This window comes from Frankliniella occidentalis, unplaced genomic scaffold, assembly GCF_000697945.3.
Source record: "Frankliniella occidentalis isolate FOCC.00 unplaced genomic scaffold, Focc_3.1 Scaffold103, whole genome shotgun sequence".
Taxonomy (NCBI): domain Eukaryota; kingdom Metazoa; phylum Arthropoda; class Insecta; order Thysanoptera; family Thripidae; genus Frankliniella; species Frankliniella occidentalis.
The window spans coordinates 603,598-625,325 of NW_026267232.1; the positions used below are offsets into that span (position 1 = coordinate 603,598).

At 43.1% G+C, this 21,728-nt stretch overlaps 4 protein-coding genes across 4 annotated transcripts in view; 2 read left to right on the plus strand and 2 right to left on the minus strand.

Annotated features, from left to right (window-relative positions):
- The window catches only part of LOC113209411 (tetratricopeptide repeat protein 28), a 34,878-nt gene extending 23,834 nt beyond the window's left edge, over window positions 1-11,044 (plus strand). Inside the window, exons 2-23 of the mRNA XM_052269829.1 lie at window positions 558-809; window positions 1,527-1,674; window positions 1,748-1,974; window positions 2,055-2,259; window positions 2,345-2,553; window positions 2,630-2,815; window positions 2,899-3,138; window positions 3,217-3,495; window positions 3,578-5,579; window positions 5,669-5,825; window positions 5,926-6,069; window positions 6,148-6,332; window positions 6,416-6,837; window positions 6,909-7,121; window positions 7,221-7,487; window positions 7,567-7,776; window positions 7,862-8,093; window positions 8,185-8,379; window positions 8,467-8,574; window positions 8,667-8,974; window positions 9,068-9,281; window positions 9,362-11,044. Of these exons, the coding sequence (XP_052125789.1) occupies window positions 558-809; window positions 1,527-1,674; window positions 1,748-1,974; window positions 2,055-2,259; window positions 2,345-2,553; window positions 2,630-2,815; window positions 2,899-3,138; window positions 3,217-3,495; window positions 3,578-5,579; window positions 5,669-5,825; window positions 5,926-6,069; window positions 6,148-6,332; window positions 6,416-6,837; window positions 6,909-7,121; window positions 7,221-7,487; window positions 7,567-7,776; window positions 7,862-8,093; window positions 8,185-8,379; window positions 8,467-8,574; window positions 8,667-8,974; window positions 9,068-9,281; window positions 9,362-10,728 (7,770 nt within the window). The 3' untranslated portion in view covers window positions 10,729-11,044. The remainder of the gene's footprint in view (window positions 1-557; window positions 810-1,526; window positions 1,675-1,747; window positions 1,975-2,054; window positions 2,260-2,344; window positions 2,554-2,629; window positions 2,816-2,898; window positions 3,139-3,216; window positions 3,496-3,577; window positions 5,580-5,668; window positions 5,826-5,925; window positions 6,070-6,147; window positions 6,333-6,415; window positions 6,838-6,908; window positions 7,122-7,220; window positions 7,488-7,566; window positions 7,777-7,861; window positions 8,094-8,184; window positions 8,380-8,466; window positions 8,575-8,666; window positions 8,975-9,067; window positions 9,282-9,361) is intronic.
- Window positions 10,918-15,804, minus strand: LOC113209413 (kinesin-like protein KIF11-B). Its single transcript, XM_026426902.2, has 17 exons — window positions 15,561-15,804; window positions 15,307-15,454; window positions 15,096-15,242; window positions 14,863-15,020; window positions 14,638-14,787; window positions 14,124-14,553; window positions 13,870-14,052; window positions 13,512-13,783; window positions 13,304-13,440; window positions 13,089-13,204; window positions 12,815-12,997; window positions 12,580-12,741; window positions 12,197-12,457; window positions 11,937-12,107; window positions 11,630-11,852; window positions 11,415-11,542; window positions 10,918-11,332 (listed from the first exon to the last, which is right to left on the minus strand). The coding sequence occupies exons 1-17, from the start codon at window positions 15,632-15,634 to the stop codon at window positions 11,114-11,116; spliced, it is 3,162 nt and encodes a 1,053-aa protein (XP_026282687.1). The 5' UTR covers window positions 15,635-15,804; the 3' UTR covers window positions 10,918-11,113.
- Window positions 15,805-16,084: 280 nt separating this feature from the next.
- Window positions 16,085-19,013, plus strand: LOC113209415 (kelch domain-containing protein 10). Its single transcript, XM_026426905.2, has 2 exons — window positions 16,085-17,201; window positions 17,292-19,013. The coding sequence occupies exons 1-2, from the start codon at window positions 16,440-16,442 to the stop codon at window positions 17,775-17,777; spliced, it is 1,248 nt and encodes a 415-aa protein (XP_026282690.1). The 5' UTR covers window positions 16,085-16,439; the 3' UTR covers window positions 17,778-19,013.
- LOC113209414 (adenosine receptor A2b) overlaps window positions 18,338-21,728 on the minus strand; it is a 28,644-nt gene continuing 25,253 nt past the window's right edge. Inside the window, exons 2-5 of the mRNA XM_026426904.2 lie at window positions 20,995-21,206; window positions 20,608-20,922; window positions 20,319-20,538; window positions 18,338-19,986 (exon numbers count right to left, since the gene is read on the minus strand). Of these exons, the coding sequence (XP_026282689.1) occupies window positions 19,595-19,986; window positions 20,319-20,538; window positions 20,608-20,922; window positions 20,995-21,206 (1,139 nt within the window). The 3' untranslated portion in view covers window positions 18,338-19,594. The remainder of the gene's footprint in view (window positions 19,987-20,318; window positions 20,539-20,607; window positions 20,923-20,994; window positions 21,207-21,728) is intronic.

Genomic DNA, 21,728 nt, shown 5'->3' on the forward strand with positions numbered 1-21,728 from the left:
GGGGGGGGGGTGGCTGGAAAATGCGAATAGAAAGGGGATCACGGCACGTTCTCGCCCCTCGCCCCGTCCCGTGTGACCCCCCGCCGTTTCCGCGGTCCGCGGGGTCTTTCAGAAGACCGAGAACACCAGCGTCGTTGGTCGGTACACCACTTGCGGGCTTGCGGGTCGGTCTGTAAGGAAACACATCCACCTCTCCTCACTGGCGCTTTCCCAGCGTGGATGCTCAGTGCTCGGCAGCACAAGCAGCGCCGCCCGAAAGCTTTTTCTTGTATTGAGAGAGTGCGAATTCCTCATTTTATGACATGCGCTTTGGTAAGATTCGTGATGGTCAGCCCCCCCCCCCTCCCCCTCTCTTTTACACACACGCGCTCGCGCGGTCTCTGGCCGCCGGCGGCGAGGCAGCAGGGCAGCAGACCCTGGGCGCCATCAGTTGACTGGAAACCGTCGGGGACCGTGCGGAAATTAGGGGTCGTTCGCGAATGGCATTCATATGGATGTCGAGCCAGCAGAGACCGCAGCCAATTTAACGGCACCCCTCCCTTGTTGTTGTCCTCCAGGTGGAGCCCGAAGGCGAGCTGCCGGCCGCGAGCCGCACGCTGTTCCTGGAGCTGGTGCGCCAGAGCAATGCCGCCTGCCAGACGAGGGACTTCGCCAAGGCCGTCGTCCTCTACTCCGAGGCCCTGCAGCTCGACCCCAACAATCACGTGCTGCACTCCAACCGGTCGGCTGCGCGGGTCAAGCTGGGCCAGTTCGCCGCCGCGCTACAGGACGCCACCCGGGCGAGGGAGCTCAACCCCAAGTGGCCAAAGGTGACAACCCAATTACATCCCCCTATATTTTACTCGTTCTTCTACCTCCAATAGGGTAGGAGGTAAAAAATGAGTACAATATTGCTATAGTGTAAGTAAGGTCCTCTATCGACTCAGAAACTACTACAACAGCTACTACCGTGCAAATACAGGGTGGTCCATAGACCCCTTCATTTATTTCGCTGCTTGTACTGTTCGGACCGCATGCTCGCATGCTGGCGTTCGGGCAGAGTTGCCCACCGCAGCTCACCACAGGGCCTTATGGCCCCGTGTGAGTATGCAACATGTAACCCACCCGCCGACTGCATACAGTATAAGCAAAATAAATGAAGGGGTGTATGGACCACCCTGTGCAACCTAATGTGGTGTATTAATCAAAAATTAATAATAATAGTGGGTTTTTTTAAAACTTAAATTTCATAGAAATGTCGGGAATAATACCCTACTAGACGCGATTGCGGACCATGCTTTTCGAGGAAGACGTTTAACACACTAATATATTTGACAATGTAACATAGAAATGGGTTTGTTAACTATATTTGTTTGGTAAAATGGGGTGTAATTAAAGCTGGATTAACGATAGGCACGCTGCCAGCGTAAATAGGGCGAGTAAACAACGCTCCCCGCACAACTTCCCTCGCCGCATCTACGCTCGCAGCGTTCCTATCGTACTTGTTTTTGGTAATTTGTAATTCCCGTTGGTCATTCCCTCACCAGGCATACTACAGGCAAGGTGTCGCCCTGCAATGCCTGGGCCGCCACGGCGACGCGCTCGCCGCCTTCAGCTCGGGATTGGCTCAGGATCCCAAGTCCGGCCAGCTCTTAGCTGGACTGATGGAATGCTCAGTGAAGAGCCCCCTCAGAGGTAAGTCCCACTTCAACGACATCAGAGAAAAGCATCTACAGGACTTAGACTGATTTGATTTCTGTTCTCTTAGCCAAGCTCGAACCAACTTTCCATCAGCTAGAGGAAATGAACCTCAACACGTCTCCGTTTGTAATAATTTCTGTCGTGGGCCAAGAACTGCTGGGCACTGGGCACTACTCTGCAGCCGTTGTGGTGCTGGAGGCCGCTCTGAGGATAGGCTCATGTAGTCTAAAGCTCAGAGGTTCTGTCTTTTCAGCTCTTTCCTCAGCCTACTGGGCACTTAATTCATTAGAAAAGGTAAATGGATCGGAAATATACAGATCTGCAGAAAAAAAAATAGAAACATCTAATACAACAGTTATATTATTTTTTATCAGGCAATCAACTATATGCAACAAGATTTGGCTGTGGCTAAAAGTCTCGGAGATATAGCAGGAGAATGTCGAGCTCATGGGAATTTAGGATCGGCATATTTCAGTCAAGGTTCATTCAAGGAAGCTTTAACGTCCCATCGATACCAACTTGTACTTGCCATGAAATGCAAGGATTCTCAAGCTGCTGCATCAGCCCTTACTAGTCTAGGTATTTTAATACATCTGTTGATATTCTCCACACCTATTTTCTTTGTGACATTCACTGGTAATGGAACAAAATTTGTCTTCTATAGGACACGTTTACACAGCAACAGGAGACTATCCCAATGCCCTTGCTTCTCACAAACAATGTGTTCAGCTTGTGAAACAAATGGGTGATAAATTGCAAGAAGCAAGAGAAATTGGGAATGTTGGTGCAGTTTACTTAGCAATGGGAGAGTTTGAGAGTGCTGTTGACTGCCATACGCAACACTTAAAACTTGCAAGACGGCTTGGTAACCAGGTAGGAGTTTCTGAAATGCTGTGACAATTACTTGTGATTTGAGATTTGACTTTTATTAATACCACTAATTTTTCAGGTTGAAGAGGCCCGTGCATACAGCAATTTAGGATCATCACATCATTATCGGCGCAATTTTTCTCAAGCTATTACATTTCATGAAAATGTGTTAAGAATAGCTCAAGAATTAGGTGACCGTGCAATAGAAGCAAGAGCTTATGCAGGTCTAGGGCATGCTGCAAGATGTGCTGGAGATTATCAGCAAGTAAGGAAAATGAAATGAAGACATCTCATGTCCTATGTGTGATAATGTTGCTGACTACAACCTTCTCTTTTGTCATTTTTCAGGCAAAGCGCTGGCATGAAAGGCAGTTAGATATGGCTTTATCCACTAGGGATAAAATGGGTGAAGGAAGAGCCTGTTCTAATTTAGGAATAGTTTATCAGTTATTAGATGATCATGATGCTGCACTTAAATTGCATCAAGCTCATCTTAGTATTGCCCGATTGCTTCAAGATAAGGCTGGTATGGGTCGTGCATATGGAAATATTGGCAATGCCTACAGTGCAATGGGTTATTATGAGCAGGTAAACAACTATCTATACATATAATTTACCACTTTGATCCTCTTTTTTTCCTCCAATCAACTCATTATATTTTGACAGGCAATAAAATATCATAAACAAGAATTGACAATATCCAAAGAAGTAAACGATAGAAGCTCTGAAGCATCAACACATGGAAACTTGGCGGTTGCTTACCAGGCATTAGGTGCTCATGAGATGGCGCTTCTTCATTACCGTGCTCACCTGAACATAGCACGAGAACTAAAGGATTCTGCTGGTGAAGCGTGTGCTCTTTTGAATCTGGGAAACTGTTTGAGTTCTAGAGCAGAGTTTGCGCAGGCTGTTCCTTATTACGATAACTACCTTATGCTATCACAGGTAAGATTCTCAAAACTGAAAACCCTCCATTATATTACTTCTTTGGAGAGTCACATTTGATGTTTTGATTTTTGTGTTTCAGGAGCTTCACGATATAGAGGGTGAAGCTAAGGCTTGTCATTTTTTGGGCTATGCTCACTATTGCCTAGGAAATTTCCGTGAAGCAGTACGATATTATGATCAAGATTTAGCCCTTGCCAAAGATTTACAAGACAAAATGAATATGGGACGAGCATACTGTAATTTAGGATTGGCACATCTTGCTTTAGGAAACCTTGACACTGCATTGGAATGTCAGAAATATTTCCTTGCAATTGCTCACATGACAAAGCATTTGCCAGGGAAATTCCGTGCACTTGGCAATATAGGTGATGTTTTAATTCGAATGGGAGACGTAGAAGAAGCCTTAAAAATGTATCAAAGACAGCTTTCAATGGCAAGACAAGGAAATGACCGAGGGCTAGAGGCTGCAGCTTATGGTGCTTTAGGTTTGGGGCACCGGCTATTAAGGTGTTTTGATAAAGCTCTTGGGTATCACACCCAAGAACTGACACTTCGTCAAGAAATGAGTGATTTGAAGGGAGAATGTCGTGCACATGGGCACCTGGGGGCAGTGCACATGTCTCTTGGAAATTATACAAATGCAATTAAGTGTTACCAAGAACAATTAGAACGTGCCAAAGAGCTAAGGGACAATGCTGTTGAAGCTCAAGCATTTGGAAATCTGGGAATAGCCCGATTGAACATGGGTCATTACGAAGATGCTATTGGCTACTTAGAACAACAACTAGCTACACTTCAACAACTTTCAGCTCCCACAGCATTATTTGATAAGGGTCGAGCATTTGGAAATCTAGGAGATTGCTATGATGCCTTAGGTGATTTTGAAGAGGCTGTGAAATGCCACGAGCAACATTTAGCTATAGCCCTGAAACTGAAGAGTGCAAGAGATCAGGAAAGAGCATATCGAGGACTGGGACATTCTCACAAAAGTTTAGGAAATCTTCAACAAGCACTAGTCTGTCTTGAGAAAAGGCTTGTAGTTGCTCATGAAATGAACAGTGCAGAAGCTAAGGCTGCTGCTTATGGAGAACTTGGCCATATTCATCGTACTCTTGGTAATTATGAACAGGCAATATCCTGCCTTGAACATCAACTTGGTATTTCAAGGGACCTTAAAGATAGAGTCCTGGAGGCTGAAGCCTCTTGTGGGCTCGGACAAGTTCACCAACACATGGGTGAATATGCCTCTGCCCTTCGATTCCATCAAATGGATTTGGATATTGCTCTAGATCTAGGTTTACCAGCTCTGCAAGGAAGAGCATATGGAAATCTAGGTACTGTTCATGAATCATTGGGTAATCTTCAGGAAGCTATTCGTTATCAGGAACAACATCTTTCTGTTGCATCTCAAACCAACGATAAAGTTGCAAAGACAGTGGCCTTTAGTAGCCTTGGACGAATCCACCATGCCCTCGGCAATACAGCACAAGCCGTAGGATACTTACAACAAGGACTACAAATGGCTGCTCATCTAGGAAGGAGAGAGGAAGAGGCTCGAATTCGACATCGTCTTGGTCTCGCATTGTGGGGCCATGGTGACCTAGAAGGAGCTCAAACACAATTGGAGCAGGCAGCACATCTACTTGAAGCAATACGAAGAGAGGCCCGTGGTTCAAGTGATTACAAGCTTACCCTGTTTGAACTTCAGACTGCATCTTATCAAGCTTTGCAAAGAGTTTTGGTGGCAATGGGACGGCCTGAGGAAGCACTCTTAGTAGCTGAAAGAGGAAGGACTAGAGCTTTTGTTGATCTCCTTCTGGAACGACAAGGATATGGTGGACAGTCAGTTGCAAAGAATGGCCATAATTCAGTAATATCAATTGTTCAACCCTCAGGAAATGGAACCAACTCTGGCACGGATGCAATAACGGCTGCAGCAATTGCCTCTGCTAGAGTGGACGATTGTACACCAATGTCAGTGGATCAGCTTGTGGACATTGTCAATCGACAGAAAGCATCAGTTCTTTACTATTCCTTAGCTGCAGGTTACCTTTATGCTTGGTTCATTGTACCTGGAAAAGGTAACATTTCTAGTTGTTCTTCTTTTGGTTTAATAAATATTGCTGTCTAATACAAATTTTATTGATTGAGAATCCTTTCATATTTTTAGGTGTTGTTAAATTTCATCAAGTGTCTATTAGTGAAGGTGATGAGCATGGCCCAGACAACAATACTGAGGGAACCTCATCAGGATCGCTGTTAGAGCATTACATCCAAAGTGTTCGAGAGAGCTTGGGTGTAGAGCTACAAGCAGCTAATATGACAAGGTAGTAACCTTTACTTGTATTTGTTTTTTCTCAATATATGTACGGATTTACCTGTACCCAGAACTTCTAATCCTTTTTTTTTAAATCTCATTTTTTTCAGTAACCCTGATCAAGAGGACCCTGATTCAGCCGATTTGTGGTCTCAGCACCTAGAGGATGTTGGAGACAGAGCTAGTTTTCTGCGCATGGTTAATAGAAATCATATTTTCAATTCCAGCAATTACAGTCTCAGCAGTCTATTCAGGTTGCGTATTAATTTAAACCATCTAAATTATTCTCTCATTATGTATATAAGAAGTCTAATCTAAAAAATAAATTCTAGTCTTGGAAGTGTTGGTGGAAGTGTGGCAAGTGGGCCAGCCTCACGTCCGGGCAGTACAAGATCAAGGAGACCAGCTACAACACAGTGGCAAGGACCATCATGTCTAGCTGCTTTGTACCAATTACTCATCGCTCCATTTGAAGATTGTCTCCCATATAGTGGACCAAAATCATCATCTGGTTCAGGTAAATACTGTTTGATTGTTTTGCATGGCAACTGTTAACAATATCTTTATTTTCAAACTGATTTTTTTTCCCTATTTCGCCAGTTAAGGGAAGTGGTTTTGGACGGCGTGAAATTCTTTTAGTACTTGAAGGTGATTTATACCTAGTGCCTTTCCCTGTTCTGAAGCCCAGTGGGGGCATGACAAACCTTAGTGATGAGGGGCCTGGAGTCTCCACTGAATATTTGTGTGAAAGATTTAGTCTATTGGTAGTACCATCACTAACAGCTCTTCGAGCAAATCAGCGCTCAGCCAGGGCAGCCATGTTAGCTGCTGCCAAAAACAGTGAGGGTCAGCAGGCACAGGGTGCGCAGGGCTCCAATAGTATGTCAGCTCTTGTTGTTGGGAACCCCCGTTTGCCAAGTTGTGTCACTGAACAGTGGGGCTGGAGTGACATACCATATGCTGAGCAAGAGGCAGCTATGGTTTCAGAGATGCTTCAAGTCAGTGCTCTAACTGGGACACAGGTGAGTTAGAATATTCTCATGGGAGCTTAGTTCTGTTTAAAGTTCAGATTACATTATAAACATTTCTTCAGGCAAACAAGGAATCAGTGCTTCAGAAGATTTGTAATGCAGAATGTGTACACTTAGCAACTCATGTGTCATGGAAACTATCAGCAATAGTTCTCTCACCGGGTGAAGTGTTGGACTCCCAGTCATCAAAACCTAGCAGTGGAAGATTCTTTGCAGGTGGTCAGTCCAATGGTTCAGAGGGTAGCCAAGAAGCTTGTGATGAAGAAGGATCTGAAGTAAGTATTTACCATGAAATTTATTATCTCCAATACATTGAGATTTTAAGAAAGAAAAATAAAAAACAAAACACCCACACAACTTTCCTCCTTTTCCAGCTTTCGTCCACTCTTGAGCTACCTTCAATGTCAGAATTCCTTCTGACAGCATCTGACTTGCTGAGTTTGCGACTCACTGCACGATTAGTAGTAGTCAGTTCAAGCCATACAAGAGACCACCATGGCTGGGCCAATGCAGATGGAGTTATAAGCCTAACAAGAGCACTTCTAGCAGCTGGTGCGCAATGTGTTCTTGTTTCTTTGTGGCCAGTACCAGACACAGCTACAAAAATTCTGCTGCGTGCTTTTTATTCTGCTCTACTGCAGGTTTGTACCTAATCAAACCATATCAAGTAAACAATGTAATAGTAGCTAGTTTCTCATCCTCTTTTCTGTAAATTCTAAGGGTTCGCGGGTGAGTAAAGCTCTTGCCGAGGCCATGCAAACAGTTCAACACACTAAACATTTTGCCCACCCTGCCAATTGGGCAGGTTTTGTCTTGGTTGGTGCTGATGTAAGGCTCTCCAATAAGGTGGCACTCATGGGCCAGGCATTGTGTGAACTTTTAAAAACGCCAGAGAAGTGCCGAGACGCACTTCGCGTTACATTACATTTGGTAGGTGAAATTTTAAAATTGTACTATGTTTGTACATGTCTGTCATGTACTTGTGGAACAAAATTCATTTCTGTTTTATTTCTAGGTGGAGAAGTCACTTCAGCGTATTCATCGAGGACAAAAGAATGCAATGTACACCACTCAAAAATCTATTGAAAATAAGGTGGGGTCTGTTAGTGGCTGGAAAGATCTTTTAATGTCAGTTGGCTTTAGGTTTGAGCCAGCTGCCAATGGCATTCCTTCTTCTGTTTTCTTCCCTCAAAGTGATCCTGAGGAAAGACTAACTCAGTGCAGTGCTAGTCTACAAGCACTCCTTGGTATGACCTTGCTCATAATTTCCACAAATTTTCTGAAAATATTAATTGAAGTTAAACAAGAACTATTCTTACTGTTTATTTGATCATGCAGGACTCACAGGAACGTCACTTTCAGCACTTTCAAAATTGATGTCAAATGTAGAGGTTGCTGATGACATAATTGGAGTTGTCCGTCAAGTTATTGGACAGTTCAGCATGAAGAATGTTGAAGCAGAAAGCATTGAGGTACCCATTGGTGTTAAACTGTGGCAAGTCCCGGGTTGTCATGAACTGCTGGCTTCTTTAGGTTCGTACTTAAACTGCTGAAAATTTTCCTACAAAAATAATTTTTAAAAGTACATATACAGTATTATCTCATTTTCAATGTTTACAGGTTTTGACCTAATGGAAGTAGGAACTGATGAGGTAACACTACGTACAGGAAAACAGGCTAATAGACGTAATATTCAATTTGTTCTTCAAGCTCTTCTTGCCTTGTTTGGTATGTGTCAATTTTATGAAAAAATGAAAAAAAAAATGTTTAAAAATGGGTGATTTTTAAAATTATATGAACTCTTTTTTTTTTTTACTTAGATACTCAAGAGGCACCAAAGAACTTAAGTATAGATTCATCTAGCTCTCTTGAGAGTCTTGACTCCCTAGATGCAGGTGGAGATGATGACATACTGGATAGGTCAAGCCCAACAAATATTGGTGGAGACATTGGACCCCCTCCTCTACCCCCTCCACCATTGCCTGTAGTCCCGACCAGACCAAGACCCTTACCTCCCCCAGGGCATAGAGCAACAGTTACTGCTTTTACAAGTTATGTGAGGAGAAGAGGTGAACCAGACGGCCGCACTGCTAATGCTGGGGAAAGTACAGCCACTCCCTTACCGAAGGTAGGTTTCTTGCTTTACAACAAGCCTGATATCTTTTGCTCCAGTAATTTATGTCATATTGGATGAGCTAAAATACTGTTTTCTTCTCAACAGCCAATTATAACTACACCTTCATCAAATAGTAACAATCGGCTTTTGATTGGACGCCCAGGTGGTGGTGGGGAAAGCGATGCTGCTTTCACCCCTAGTCCACCTGTAGGGACTCATAACTCCTCAAGTGCTGATTTGAGTTCTTGTGTTGCCACACTCACTCTTGCTCACCAGAACAGAATTCGCACTCTTTATAGCAACAATAATAATAACGAAGGTAATTAAGTACTGCACTCATGTTAAATAATTCTTAAGGCCAACAACTAGATTGGTAACATATTTCTACCTTGTTATCAGGATCTTCACCAATTGCTGATGGAGCAAGTAATTCAACTCTCCCACTTGCTGTTGCATACCACCACAGACGTCCAGATTCCTCAAGCTCAGCAAGTTCAGCAACTGACTGGGAAGGAAATGGACACAGCACTGTCTTAAGAAGGGTTGGAAACATGGCATCAAACCATCCTCTGCCTCCCCTTCCACCAATGCCAACAACACGCCAAGCTCCACCTCCTCCTCCACCAATGGTTGACCCACTCCATCCGTTACCCCCTCTAATGTACAATAATGCCATAGGGTTTGATTCTCCAAGCTCTGATTCAGACTTCGGATCAAGTGTTCATGCAAAGGCCCATTCCACTCCAAAGTCCTCATACAGGGGCATCAGATCGCGTAATAGCAAAGCTCCTCCAGTTAATCAAGCAACCATGCCTCTAGATAGACTCAGTGTCAGAACTGAACTGACTAACTGCAACAATGTAGAAAGAAGAAAACCGATGATTTCTCTCGCTCCCAGTGATGATGGTGCTACAAATGCACTTCAATCTACTGAAACAGCTGCCCTCTTCTTCCAGGGGCAAGTAAAAGAACAAGCTGCTGGTCAAACCAGTTCATGTGTCTCTTCTGGAGACCCAACAAGACCAGGCGCTGGCATTCAAGATCAAATTATGGCCTCACAATTGAGGCACCTTAACAGGGAGTTGACACCTACAATTTCTGATGTGTATCATGAAAGGCCCCTTGGCTTGGGTCTAGCACCACCGTTATCACAATTACTGACTGCAAGAAATCTTCAAGAGTCCTTACGGGAAGCTGATGATGGTTTGGATAAATTAGGCTTAATGACTTCCACAATTTCTGAAGAAAATTCAAGCTGCAGCAGTAAAACAACTGAAGGGTCTACTAAAGCTAAACCATGGCTATCTTCAGCTGCTCTTCAAAGATTTTACCATGCAGAAGGTGGTGATATTTTAAGCGCAGACCGCGAGCTGAAAGCTCGTTCCACTGGATCTCCTTGCAGTGAGCTCAGCAGACGTGATGAAGGGGATGGACGGTCTATCGCTGATTCCCAGTGCAGCGCCGGTAGCTACAAAAAGCCCTGCAGTGTTAGTGCAGGGTCTCATCGTAGCAAAAGCAGTTCAAGTTGCTTTTACTCCCAAGACATAGAGGAAACAAAAGAAGAGTGTGCTAGATCCCTAAGCAACGTTTCTGAGCAAAGCACGGTTGACCAGACACCCAGTATTCCTGCTGTGCCTATACCCCGGATGCGCTCATCGAAACACCATCCACCTCCACCTCCACCCATACCAAATACGAGAAAAGCTTTTCCAGGTGGATTTATTCCCATGTCACAGAAAACATCATCTCCGCCATCTAAATGTTGAACCATTGTTTATCTTCTCGTTATTTGTTTGAAGCATAGTTTGCTTATGTTCTCAAAGAAGAAATTATGTTTTGTCAGTCAAGTTCATTGATAAAACGATTCAAGTCAGTCGAGGATAATTCCTGAATTGTCTGTGATAATAGAAGTTTAAGATTTTCCACATGTGTATTGCCAATTAATTGAGTAGAAATATAATTACATTTTCAATTTATTTCTACATTGTTTATGTCTAAAGCAATATATTGTACAAAATACAAAATGAAATGTAATATACTGTATAGCTTAGGAATAAATTGCAGTTGAAGGAAAACTGACCATACCAACCATGTCATCACAATAAAATAACATATAAAATTACAACTCTAAAATAAAAAATATCTAACGTCCTATAGAGGTCCATTTCGAACTACTTTCTTGGGGATGCGTGGTCGGTGAAATACAGTCCCTGACTTGCTGTTCGACCGAAGATCACACAACGATGATGCTTTCTGTAGTTTATTTAACCCAAGTGCTCTGTGAGGAAGTGACAATTCTGAATCTGAAGCCATACCATCATTGATGTCATCATCAAACTCCCGCAAGCTGTTGCTTGAGACGAGTGGTTTCTGAAATGAAAGCCACAATAGTAAGTAGGAGCTATTTAGAATTATTTGGAATACTTAACCGACCTGGTAAAGAGATACTCACCCTAGGGCTACGAAGTAACTTCTTCCAAGGGGCCCTTTCAATTTTAGACTTGGCAGTTCTTTTTATGGGAGATGGCAAGAAGGTTGGTGCCGGTATAGGACCATAGGACCGTCGGGAAGGAGTTTGACCTGCATAATTTCAATAGCCAAGTTATGTAAGTTTTTCAATACTTAAGAAAAACCAAAAGAGAACAATATAGAAACAAAATAGCTGACCAGTTGGGGTATCTTGTTGAATTTCTGAAGACAAAATGCTCACTATTTCTGTTTTTCCCATTTCAAAACGTTCTTGGATTTCTATGTTGGCTGACTTCATACCATCAATGAACATGCCCAAGAGTTCATCTTCTTTCTCTTCAATAACAGATTTTACTTGATTGATTCCTTCATGGTTTGAAGTAAATGTCTTAGATGCCTCAATAGTTTCTTCAGCAACAGTCTGTTCAGGTGAGATAAGTAATAAATATAAATAAGTAATAAAGCAATAAGACAGAAAAAGATAGAACCAAAGTTTAGAGCTTACATTTACGGAATCACGTGCTGATTGAAGCTGGGCTGCACTTTCAGAAGACATGTCTTTACATTCAGATATTATTTGGGTAATGGAGGGATGCCTATCAGAATCCAGCAGACTACTGACATCGTCTTTACATTTACTTCCAACTGTGCATAGATCATACACTGTATTGCTCATCTGTAATTATAGTAGACCATTTAAATGAGTGTATATGCATGAATAATACAAATGTCAAACTGAATACTTCAGTGGCAACACAAACTTACAGTGTTAAATCTGTTGCTTATTCCAGCTTCCAGAGACACTGCAAATGGCTCTAAAGCATTTTTCAGTTCTCTGACAGGGGACAAAATTTTGTTTTGCTGCTGTGTCAAATAATCAGCACTGTCACACATTTTCTGCTTAATTTCACATACTTTGCTCTCTTTCCTCTCATGACTGTTTTGAATGTCCAGCCTATGTTTATTGATTTCCTCTTTGGCGGCTGAAATGTGTTGGGCAATTGCTGATCTTTTCTCACGCGTCACCTAGGGATGAAAGTAAAACAGGTTTCACAAAATGAAGAATGGCATCTGCGTTTTCAAATTATCCTAAATAAGTAATAAGAACCAGAAATAGTCAAATGTAAAAGATAAAGGTGGGCAGATACCTGTTGATGATGACATAGTTTCAGCATTTCTTCTTTTAACAAGAGCTCATCTAAATGTTTTTTAATAGTTTCAATATTTATTTCAGATACAGACAAAGCAATATTATGTTGTGATTCAATTTCGTCCGTCTGCTTCTGAATGTCCAGCTTTAACTTTTCAACCTAGGGCAAAGAAATAACTCCTTCAATTAGAAAGTAAATGTAATCATGTGACTTGTGTGTTTTCAGTACTCACACTCTCACGAGCAAAATCAAGGAGAGAAGAACTTTGACATGGTAGAAGAACCATAAATTTGTTAAAATCTGTTACGGCATCACTCAGCAACTGCTCAATAGACTTCAAAATTTTTATTTCTTCAAGGTGAAAAGTCACTAAGCTAGATCTGCTCCCATCAGCCATGGTCTGATTATGTGCACGCTAAATATGAGAAAGGAAGAAAAGGCATCAGCTGAGTGTACAAGTAGTGAAGTGTATCAAGATAAATATAATATACTATTAAGTGACTTACATGTTTTGCTAACAGTTCTTGGACATTTGAACTAGTTGAAGCTGTTTTCTTGAGCTGCTCACGAATTTCTTGAAATAATAAATTAAGGCGCATTTTGGCATTACTGTTTAATGTGTCTGAAACAAATTTTAGCTTAGGAGTAGTATGTGTTGATTATATTAGGTAATTCAAATTGATACAAGCCCTCATGCGAATGTAGATAATGGCAAACTCACCAACAGCATCTGAAAGTTTCAAGAGGAGCTCCTCAGATTCAACAAAGACATTTGACAACTTTGCAACCGAAGTTCTGTAGAACTCTGCTCTTTCTTTACACTTTTTCACCACTACTGCATTTTCTGAGATCACAACTCTGGATAAAATAATTAAAAATATAGAGAAAATAGAATAAACATTATTTCAAAAGGATGTGAAATAGTATACCTTGAAAAGTCAAGTTTATTGTGGATTTTCTGGGTGTCATTGTGAGCTGAGTCAATTACTTTCACATATTGTTCAGCCTGTTCCCTTATCTCTTTCTCCTTATTCGTCACATCTTCTAAAACTTTCCCAGCACTATTTTGTTCAGTTTGGGCATCAAGACGATCCATGTGGGCCGTCTTAATTTCCTCTCCTGTTTGTAAAATAAGTTGATTGACTTGTTCAAGATTTTTTTGCTTGTTATCTTTGTCTTTAAACAAAACCAAGAATATTTCCTAAAATCAAAGCAGAAATGTTTAAGTTAATCAAAGGAACAGTAATGAGGAAACAGTGCTGTAAGTTAAGCATGTTATGAGATTACTTCAGCATCCTTCTTTTTTTGAGCAACAGCACGAGCTTGTGCAATTATTTGACAAATTGTTTGGTTTCTTGCTTGCGTTTGCTCCATGACTTGCTTGTAGTTCTCATCATTAACATATACACCAGAACCATTTCTGTGTCGTTCCAGTTTTTTCTTCAAACTTTCTATTACATCTGTGTATTCCTGAAATAGAGTAACTATAAGTAGTACTTGTCTCAGTACAGTAAAGAAGATCTGATAATACTTGTACTTACCTTCATTATAACATTTTGAGAAACTTTCTGATTGACCTCAGGTTTATTTGAAACACTCTTGGCTCTGTGCGCATAGTCCAGTGTGCTAATTGTTTCTTCAGCATTTAAATGTGAAGGAGAGATGGTTGCAATTAAAGATGTTTTAGTTCTTCCACCCAATGAGTCTTGAAGAAGTCTGGTCAATTTTGACTCCCTATAGGGTACATGTGGTTGGTGTTCCACTAAGCATGATGTAACTCTACTAAGAGTAAGTAGTGATTGGTTGATGCTCGCAGCTTCCCGTGCTCTTTTATCAGAAGATCCAGATCTACCAATATTTTCACTGCCAGCTAAGTCAACAAGATTTAGCTTTCCTGTTCGCAGAAATTCTCCTCCATCTGCCGAATTTTCTTTGAAATGAACAGTCACTGTAAAAATAGTGTGTGACCGGCTGAATAGAGGAAAAAACACAGAGGGTTAATGTGAAATAAAATTTGGATTGGTATTAACAATTAAGGAAAGGATAAATATTTACCTGGATTGAGCATTCATTAGAGTGGCTGCCACCTGTCTCTTAGCAGACCCTTTATGAAGCTCATCTAAGACCTGTGACTGAGTGTGAACCATGACCTCCTGCAGTCCTTGAACAAGAACAGACCCTTTTCTAGAGGCATCATCAAATAACCTGAAACGAACACATGTTATGCATAAACTAGGTATTTCAATTTGGTTTCAATGCTTCACAATTGACTTCATATACCGGAGTTTTGGAGGAACTTCATCAGAAGAAAGAAGATCATATAACTCTTCATTATAGAGTTCCATTAAAGATATGCGAACTGTGTACTCAGCTTGAAGAACACGCAGCTCATCAAATAAGGCACACATAGCTCTAGGGATGAGACCTGCGTTTGACTCCTGAAAAAGTAGAATTGAAGGAAAGTTCTATGGAAGCTGCTAAGACACGCACTAATAAGAGAACAGTTGCCTTACAGGAGAGAGACGTTTTGGAGTACCAAAATCTCCTTCCATAGTGAAAGTCTTTCCACTGCCTGTTTGACCATAAGCAAATACGGTGCAGTTGAATCCAGCCAAAACATCTGATATCAGGGGCTCCACGACATTTTGGTAAACTTCACTCTGCAAAGACGAGATAATATAAGGAACTCATTTGGCAGACAAGTTTCAAACTGAAAATACGCACCTGAGGAGTCGATGGACCAAACACCTTATCAAATGAGAAAGTTTTAGTTATCTTGGAGTTACAACGGTCTTGAACAACAATCTCTTTCTGACCATTAATATCAACTGCTGAGATGCCTCGTTGATTAACTTCACTTGCACTCAGCGGCCTAAACAGATTCAAAGTGGAAACATTGATGACACACAGAAAGTAAAAAACACCTGTCATTTGATTGTATTCAAATTGTAATCCAACTTAAAAATTATGAGTCTAACCTGCATCGAACGAACACCTGTAAATTCTGGTTCTTTTGAATTTTGGGTGCAGGCTTGGGTTTACGAGCCGACATCTTGACACAAATCTGAACTCCGAAGAAAAACGTAAACTATTGGACTGACAATATTAACAAAACGACTTAGCGCCGGACAAAACGCAATCAATCCGCACCATCCATTCAAATTTGAACGACACAACGGTCGACGGCGGTTGCCGGTGAAAACACAAAACAGAAAACACGCGACACGCGCTCGCTAGAGAGCGCTTAAGTCACGCAGTGTTACCCCTCGGCCCTCGGTTTGATTGAAAACAGTTGCGAAAGTGGTGTATTCGATGAGGCGAAAAGTATTACAATGAAAGAGAGGCTTACCGATTTATTCGTGCCGTTAAGTTTGAATGAGGTAAATGTGTTTCTTCACATGTCACCGGGTCTTGTGGAACTGTTGTACAGCCTGGGGTATGTATCCAACCTTGCGAAACTCGTCGTTTTACGTCATTCAGGTCTAATTCGGTATAAATTTTCACAGTTTTAGGAAAACATTTGAAAGCATAATTTTTTATCTTGCGTCAGGGTTTTAGTCATGATAAGAGTTTTTGGTTTGTTACTCTAACGTACCCTGGCCTGTATTTTAATTAAGTTTTGGATACGTGGCGAACATGCTCGACCAGTCACCTAGCAAATTCCGTCGTTGTCGTCGTTGTATGTCTGCTGCCGAGTGAAAATTGTGTTTATGTTGCTATGTTCCATTTTTTCCTAATCTGTTGAAGACCAATGAGCGGCCATCGGTTCCTTTTAAGGGCAGTTTTTCTGTGATTATGGTGTTATCTATGTTATTCACTAGGACTATGAGTATCATCAAGCTCCGTGTGGAGTGTCTATGATGTGGGACCCCCTGACCTCCCCTCGCAGTCCTGATATGGGGTCAAAGGCTTCGAAATCGGAGAAAATTTACGAATTCAAACCTTTTGATTTTCGACTTTGTGCCGATGATGACTCTACTGTCGGACCGTTCCCCAAACCGCGAAGTGGACATCGAATCGTTTGTGATTCATCTAATCTGTATTCCTTTGGGGGATACAATCCATACATCTCAGATTCCGATGAAGATTTAAAAGATGACCCTGCCTGGCAAACTTGCAAGCCATTGTTTCAAGAGCTATGGAAATTCAATTTTGCAACATGCAAGTGGCGGAAGCTTCCCTGTCATTCTTCCATGCCGAAGGAGCTGGCTTCGAACGCAGTAATTTTAGATGGAGGAATCTTATTGGTCTATGGCGGAACTGGTGTCCCATTTGGGTTTAAGTGCAGCAATAGTCTTTATTACTGTGACCTGTCAAGAGGAACAGAAATGAAGCCCGTGACACCAGTGAAGTCAGGTTCAGAACCTACCTCTCAGTATGGTCAGGCATTAGTACTGAATGGACACTGGTTGTACACAATGGGTGGGACGACAGGATTTGTGTACAATTCTGATGTACATCGATTCAACCTGCGAACTTCAGAATGGGAAGAGGTCTACATTTGTAAAGGACTAAGTAGACATGAGCCTCAAGGACGGTATAGACATGAGCTTGCATTTGACGGCCAAAAAGTGTATGTTCTGGGTGGCGGAACTGCTACTGAATCTTATGGCTTTGAGGTAGGTTTCATCAAAAAGTCACAGTACAGTATCACACTACAAATTAACTCAAGTACCCTATTAAAATTTTCCAATTTACTCATGTTTCAGGAAATTCCAGCTCTGGATTTGGCAACTTATAGTTGGGAAACTATAGTGACTAAACCAGATTTGAACTTTAATTATCCTACAGCTCGACGCTGTCATGGTTGTGTCCAACTGCCTCCTGAGGGTGATGCGAAGAAAGGTTCTGTGATAATCAGTGGTGGCTACAATGGTCAAATGATGTTTGGAGATGTTTGGCGTCTAGACTTGAATGACATGCAATGGCAATTCATGAAATGTTCATTACATCAACCTGTTTACTTCCATTCTGCTGCTGTAACACCAGCTGGGAAAATGTTTACATTTGGTGGAATACTGAACAATGGTATCCGTACCAATGAGGTGTGCGCTGCGTGGGTCCGTATTCCAAAGCTCTCTGAGATGTGCTGGGAAGCTATTCTGTTTTATAATCCTAGAGTTGCAACTCAACCCCGAAACAAACTTGTTAATATGGGATTTCCAAAGGAATTTGTTGATAGACTTGATGTCTGACAAAATTAGTTTCCAATTATTCTTCAAGAAATCAAAATTTAGAGTTCATTTTCCCCCCTAATTTGGAGGTTTGTAAATTTAATTTGTAGCAGTGAGTGACAAAAACATCCAATTTGCTTCTTTACCCCAATCGTTGTTTCAGAAATCTCCTGCATTTGTTTATTTTATATTCAGCTGCCAACAAAGTTTACCCTTCTTCCTTCAAATCAAAAATTCGTAATAGTCCTGTTAAACATGAGGTTTGGTTGGTTTTGATCAACAACTGAATGCGGAATTGTTACTCACTCCTCATTCTTGAGGGTGGTAAACTGTAGTACAATTTGTTAATTGACAAAATAGTGAAAGACAACATCAAGCTCAAAGTAAGCAAGAATTTAAATCAAAAAGAAATGTTTACGTAGCTCATTACGTTTTTTAACACAACCATTGGTTTCTTTACCAATTTTCATGAGCATTTTGTTGTAGCATGTTATGACACAATTTATTTTGTGCAGTATTTTCTAAACAAAACAAGCAGAATTCTTTTTTGGTGCCAATTTTGATAAATGAAAGTATACTCATCTTACTTTGTACGTGTGTTTATTTCAAAAATGGTGTATTTTGCTGAAATTCTATTGGATACTCTGTTTGTTTCCAACCATCACTGTTGTGACATAGGTAATTATCTAATTGCTTTTTTGTTTTTGTTGGTAAGTGATAGGTAAGAAAGATGTAATTTGAAAGATCTTTTGTAAAATTTTTGTTAAGTTTAGTAGTCACTGTTGTTAATATTATTCTTGTCAGTGTTAACCCTCTATAAGGTGATGGCTTATTAGTAACCATCACTAAAATCATATGTACATCATATCATAGGAAATGCAAGAAGAAAGCTAAAATAGTGTATGTGATTTAAATGCATCATGAATTTTATACAACCAACAGAATAATTGCAATCTATTGAAATATTTAACATTTCTGATTGTTAACTTTTGTACTGGTCAGTTGATATTTCTTTTTAAAGCGAGGTAATCTAATCTAATCTAATGCTGTATAGACTCTCCTCATCTTCTGAAGAAAAATTTGCTCTCTGCATTTTTCAAGAAAACTTTCAAAGTTCTTTTTTTCTATAAGTTGATACAAAATTTTTGAACTATTATGTACATTTTTTCTGAGACCGTTTTTCAGGAAAATACAAGATATTTGTATCCTATTTGATTATAAAATGGTAGAGTAAATTTTGTTGTAGAAGATTGAAAATACATTCAATTTATTGTGATCCTTTTGAAACCGTCTATGTACTGTACTTTTTCAAAAATAGCAAAATGTGAACTACACAACCATTTCACCCAACAAACTTTGAGAAAAATAATCTAATCATTTTATGTTTTGTTTCTGGAAGTGTAGAAGGGTGAAACTAATTTATAGCAATGACTGAAAGAACAGAGGCAGAATGCACTAACTAATCATTAAAGGTATAATTGTAAAGGAAATGTGCATAACACATTATATAAGCTATGATGATTTCATTTAGGAGTAAGAAAACTTAACAATTAAAGTCTAAGTACATATTTTACTCTAATAGGGTTCTTTTAAAAACAAAAACTACATATTTTTGGCAATTAAAAGTCGGATTTGTTATTCACTTACATCAACGCATTAAAGCAAATTTGAGATCATAAACAGACTGCTAAAAGAGTCGATACAGGACACACCATACACACACTAAGCGCAGAAACGAGTGTTATTGGCACAAAGTCTTATATGTTGCAAATGGTTCTTCCCCTACATTTAAATGACTGTGAGAAAGCGCATTCTCTTCGGTGTGGAGCACTACTAAATCAGATGGCGTCGATGTCGAGAGGCTCCGTGCTCACCGACGACGCCTTGCTAGCCTTACCGTTGACATCCTCCTTCCAGGAACAACCCGTGAAGAACTCCCCGACGGCGCGCAGGGGCGACAAGCGGGGCTTGGGCGAGCGCGGTGACACAGGCGAAGTGGGGGTGCGGGGCAGGGGCAGGGGCCCCGGCCTCGGCCCCGGCAGGGGGCTGCTTCGCGGGCTCCGCCGCGTTCTCCGCGGGAGGGGCGCGGCAAGGTGTCCGTCCTTCTCTGTGGCCACGGCGATCTCGGTGCCCGACTCAGATCCGGATGGGGAGGCCGACCCAAGGTCTGAAGCCGACCGGGACGGCGTCAGCGGCAGAGCGGGGGCGTAGCGGGGCTGCAGGGACCACACTGCGCAGCAGAACGACATCGTTACGGAGGTCCAGAGATAGTAAGTATGTATTTATAGAAAAAAAATCACAAATTTTGCATGGTTCATGTGAATGTTTTTGATCATTTTTAGACAGTCCCCGAGACCACCGAGACCTAAGACTGTCTTTTTCGGTTGTGGCATTCCAAGTTAGCCTAATCACAAGGGACGATTATTGAGCCTGACGAGCTGAGGGAGTAGTCAAACCCGGTCAACACGCTCACACAGGCGCGTGCAAAGAAACTCCTGGTACTTGAAATACCAATATCTGTTCCCGTTGAACGACGTGGGTCGGGGTCGGGGCTCTACTCACGGCTGCCGGTGCAGGTCCTGCTGATAGTAGACAGCGGGACCATGAGTCCCGGCACGGGCGAGGCGGACGGCGTGCACAGCACCACGTTGTTCCTCTGGAGGGCGAGCGGCGTGCGCGAGGCCGCCGACAGCGCCGTCACACCCGTGTTGCCGAAGTCCAGGGCTGCGTCTGGGCCCAGACCCGGGCCGACCAGCAGGGCGCGGAGGGCGGCGCGGAAGTCCTGCGGGAGGCCAAGGATAGGGTCAAGTCAAAGGTATGAGGAACGAGGAGACCCAGGTCGGCGGCGCACCTTGAGGTGGTAGGCGTACAGCAGCGGGTTGCCGGCCGAGTTGAGGTGGCTCAGGATGATGCAACAGTCGAGGACGGCGGGTGGCACGTAGCACTCCGGGCAGAAGGCCTGCACACAGTTGATGGTGTAGAGCGGGAACCAGCACAGCACGAAGAACAGGACGATGATGGAGAGGTTCTGGGTGGCCTTCACCTCGCGCTTGCGCGCCGCCCCCAGCACCCGGAGCATGGTGCCGCCCCCGCCGCCCGCCCCCACCCCGCAGACGGCCCCGCCGCGGATGCCCCCGCCGGGGCTCTGGCGCTCCATGCGGCGCAGCTGCGGACCGAGACACAGGCAGGATGAGCACGGGCACAGTTCGGACGCATCCATCTGCGCGCAGACACCCACCTGCTTGAGCACCACCTGGTAGATGTGCGCGTAGAAGGCGGCCAGGATGAGCGCGGGGAAGATGATGGTGAAGAAGTAGAGGAACACGAGGTAGTTGTAGTCCATGACGCGGGTGAAGTAGCACTGCTGCCCCTCGGCCTCGGGCCGGTGCCAGCCGAGCAGCGGCAGGAGGCCGACGAGCGTGCCCGCCACCCAGCAGACGCCGATGATACCTGTTGACAGTAGGAGGAGGGTCAGGTCTGGGCCGGGGCCATCCGGGCCCCTGGCGGGTAAGCACTAGGCAGTCCCGGCGCGCGCGCGTGCACCGCGGGCCGGCCCGCCCCGCGCTCGACAGGCGCTCCCCGCGCCGCCCCTCCCCGTGCCGCCCCTCCCCGCCGCCGGCCCCGCAGCCCTCTCGAGCCCTTCTCCTCCCCCCCACTTAGCATTCCTCTCGCTTCCTCCGGCCCTTCACCGCTGCTGGGAGCGACTGTCGACAAGCAGCAGCGGGCAGCTTAGCCTACCGCCTCAGAAGCCGAAGTGGGGAAAAAAGGCAGCTAGCGGTGGTTTTCGTCTTTGTTTTTTCCGCATCGCTGAAATCCCCGAACATTTTACCGCTCATCTGCCCCCACCCCCACCCCCGGCAGGCTGCCGCCGCCGGCCCGAAACGGTCACTTCCAAGACGCCAAATTGCGGTCGGAACGACGCCATATAGGAAACCAGCGGCACTACATGAGCTGTGATGCCGACCCTGCTGG

Excerpts from the sequence above, each read along its gene's own strand:
- LOC113209413 (XM_026426902.2), bottom strand. The coding sequence starts at position 15,634 with ATGTCGGCTCGTAAACCCAAGCCTGCACCCAAAATTCAAAAGAACCAG. Across the intron at positions 14,554-14,637 it reads CTAATGAATGCTCAATCCAG|CCGGTCACACACTATTTTTA; the intron begins GTAAATATTTAT and ends TCCTCTATTCAG. Across the intron at positions 12,458-12,579 it reads AACTATGTCATCATCAACAG|GTGACGCGTGAGAAAAGATC; the intron begins GTATCTGCCCAC and ends TTTCATCCCTAG.
- LOC113209415 (XM_026426905.2), top strand. The coding sequence starts at position 16,440 with ATGATGTGGGACCCCCTGACCTCCCCTCGCAGTCCTGATATGGGGTCA. Across the intron at positions 17,202-17,291 it reads CTGAATCTTATGGCTTTGAG|GAAATTCCAGCTCTGGATTT; the intron begins GTAGGTTTCATC and ends CTCATGTTTCAG.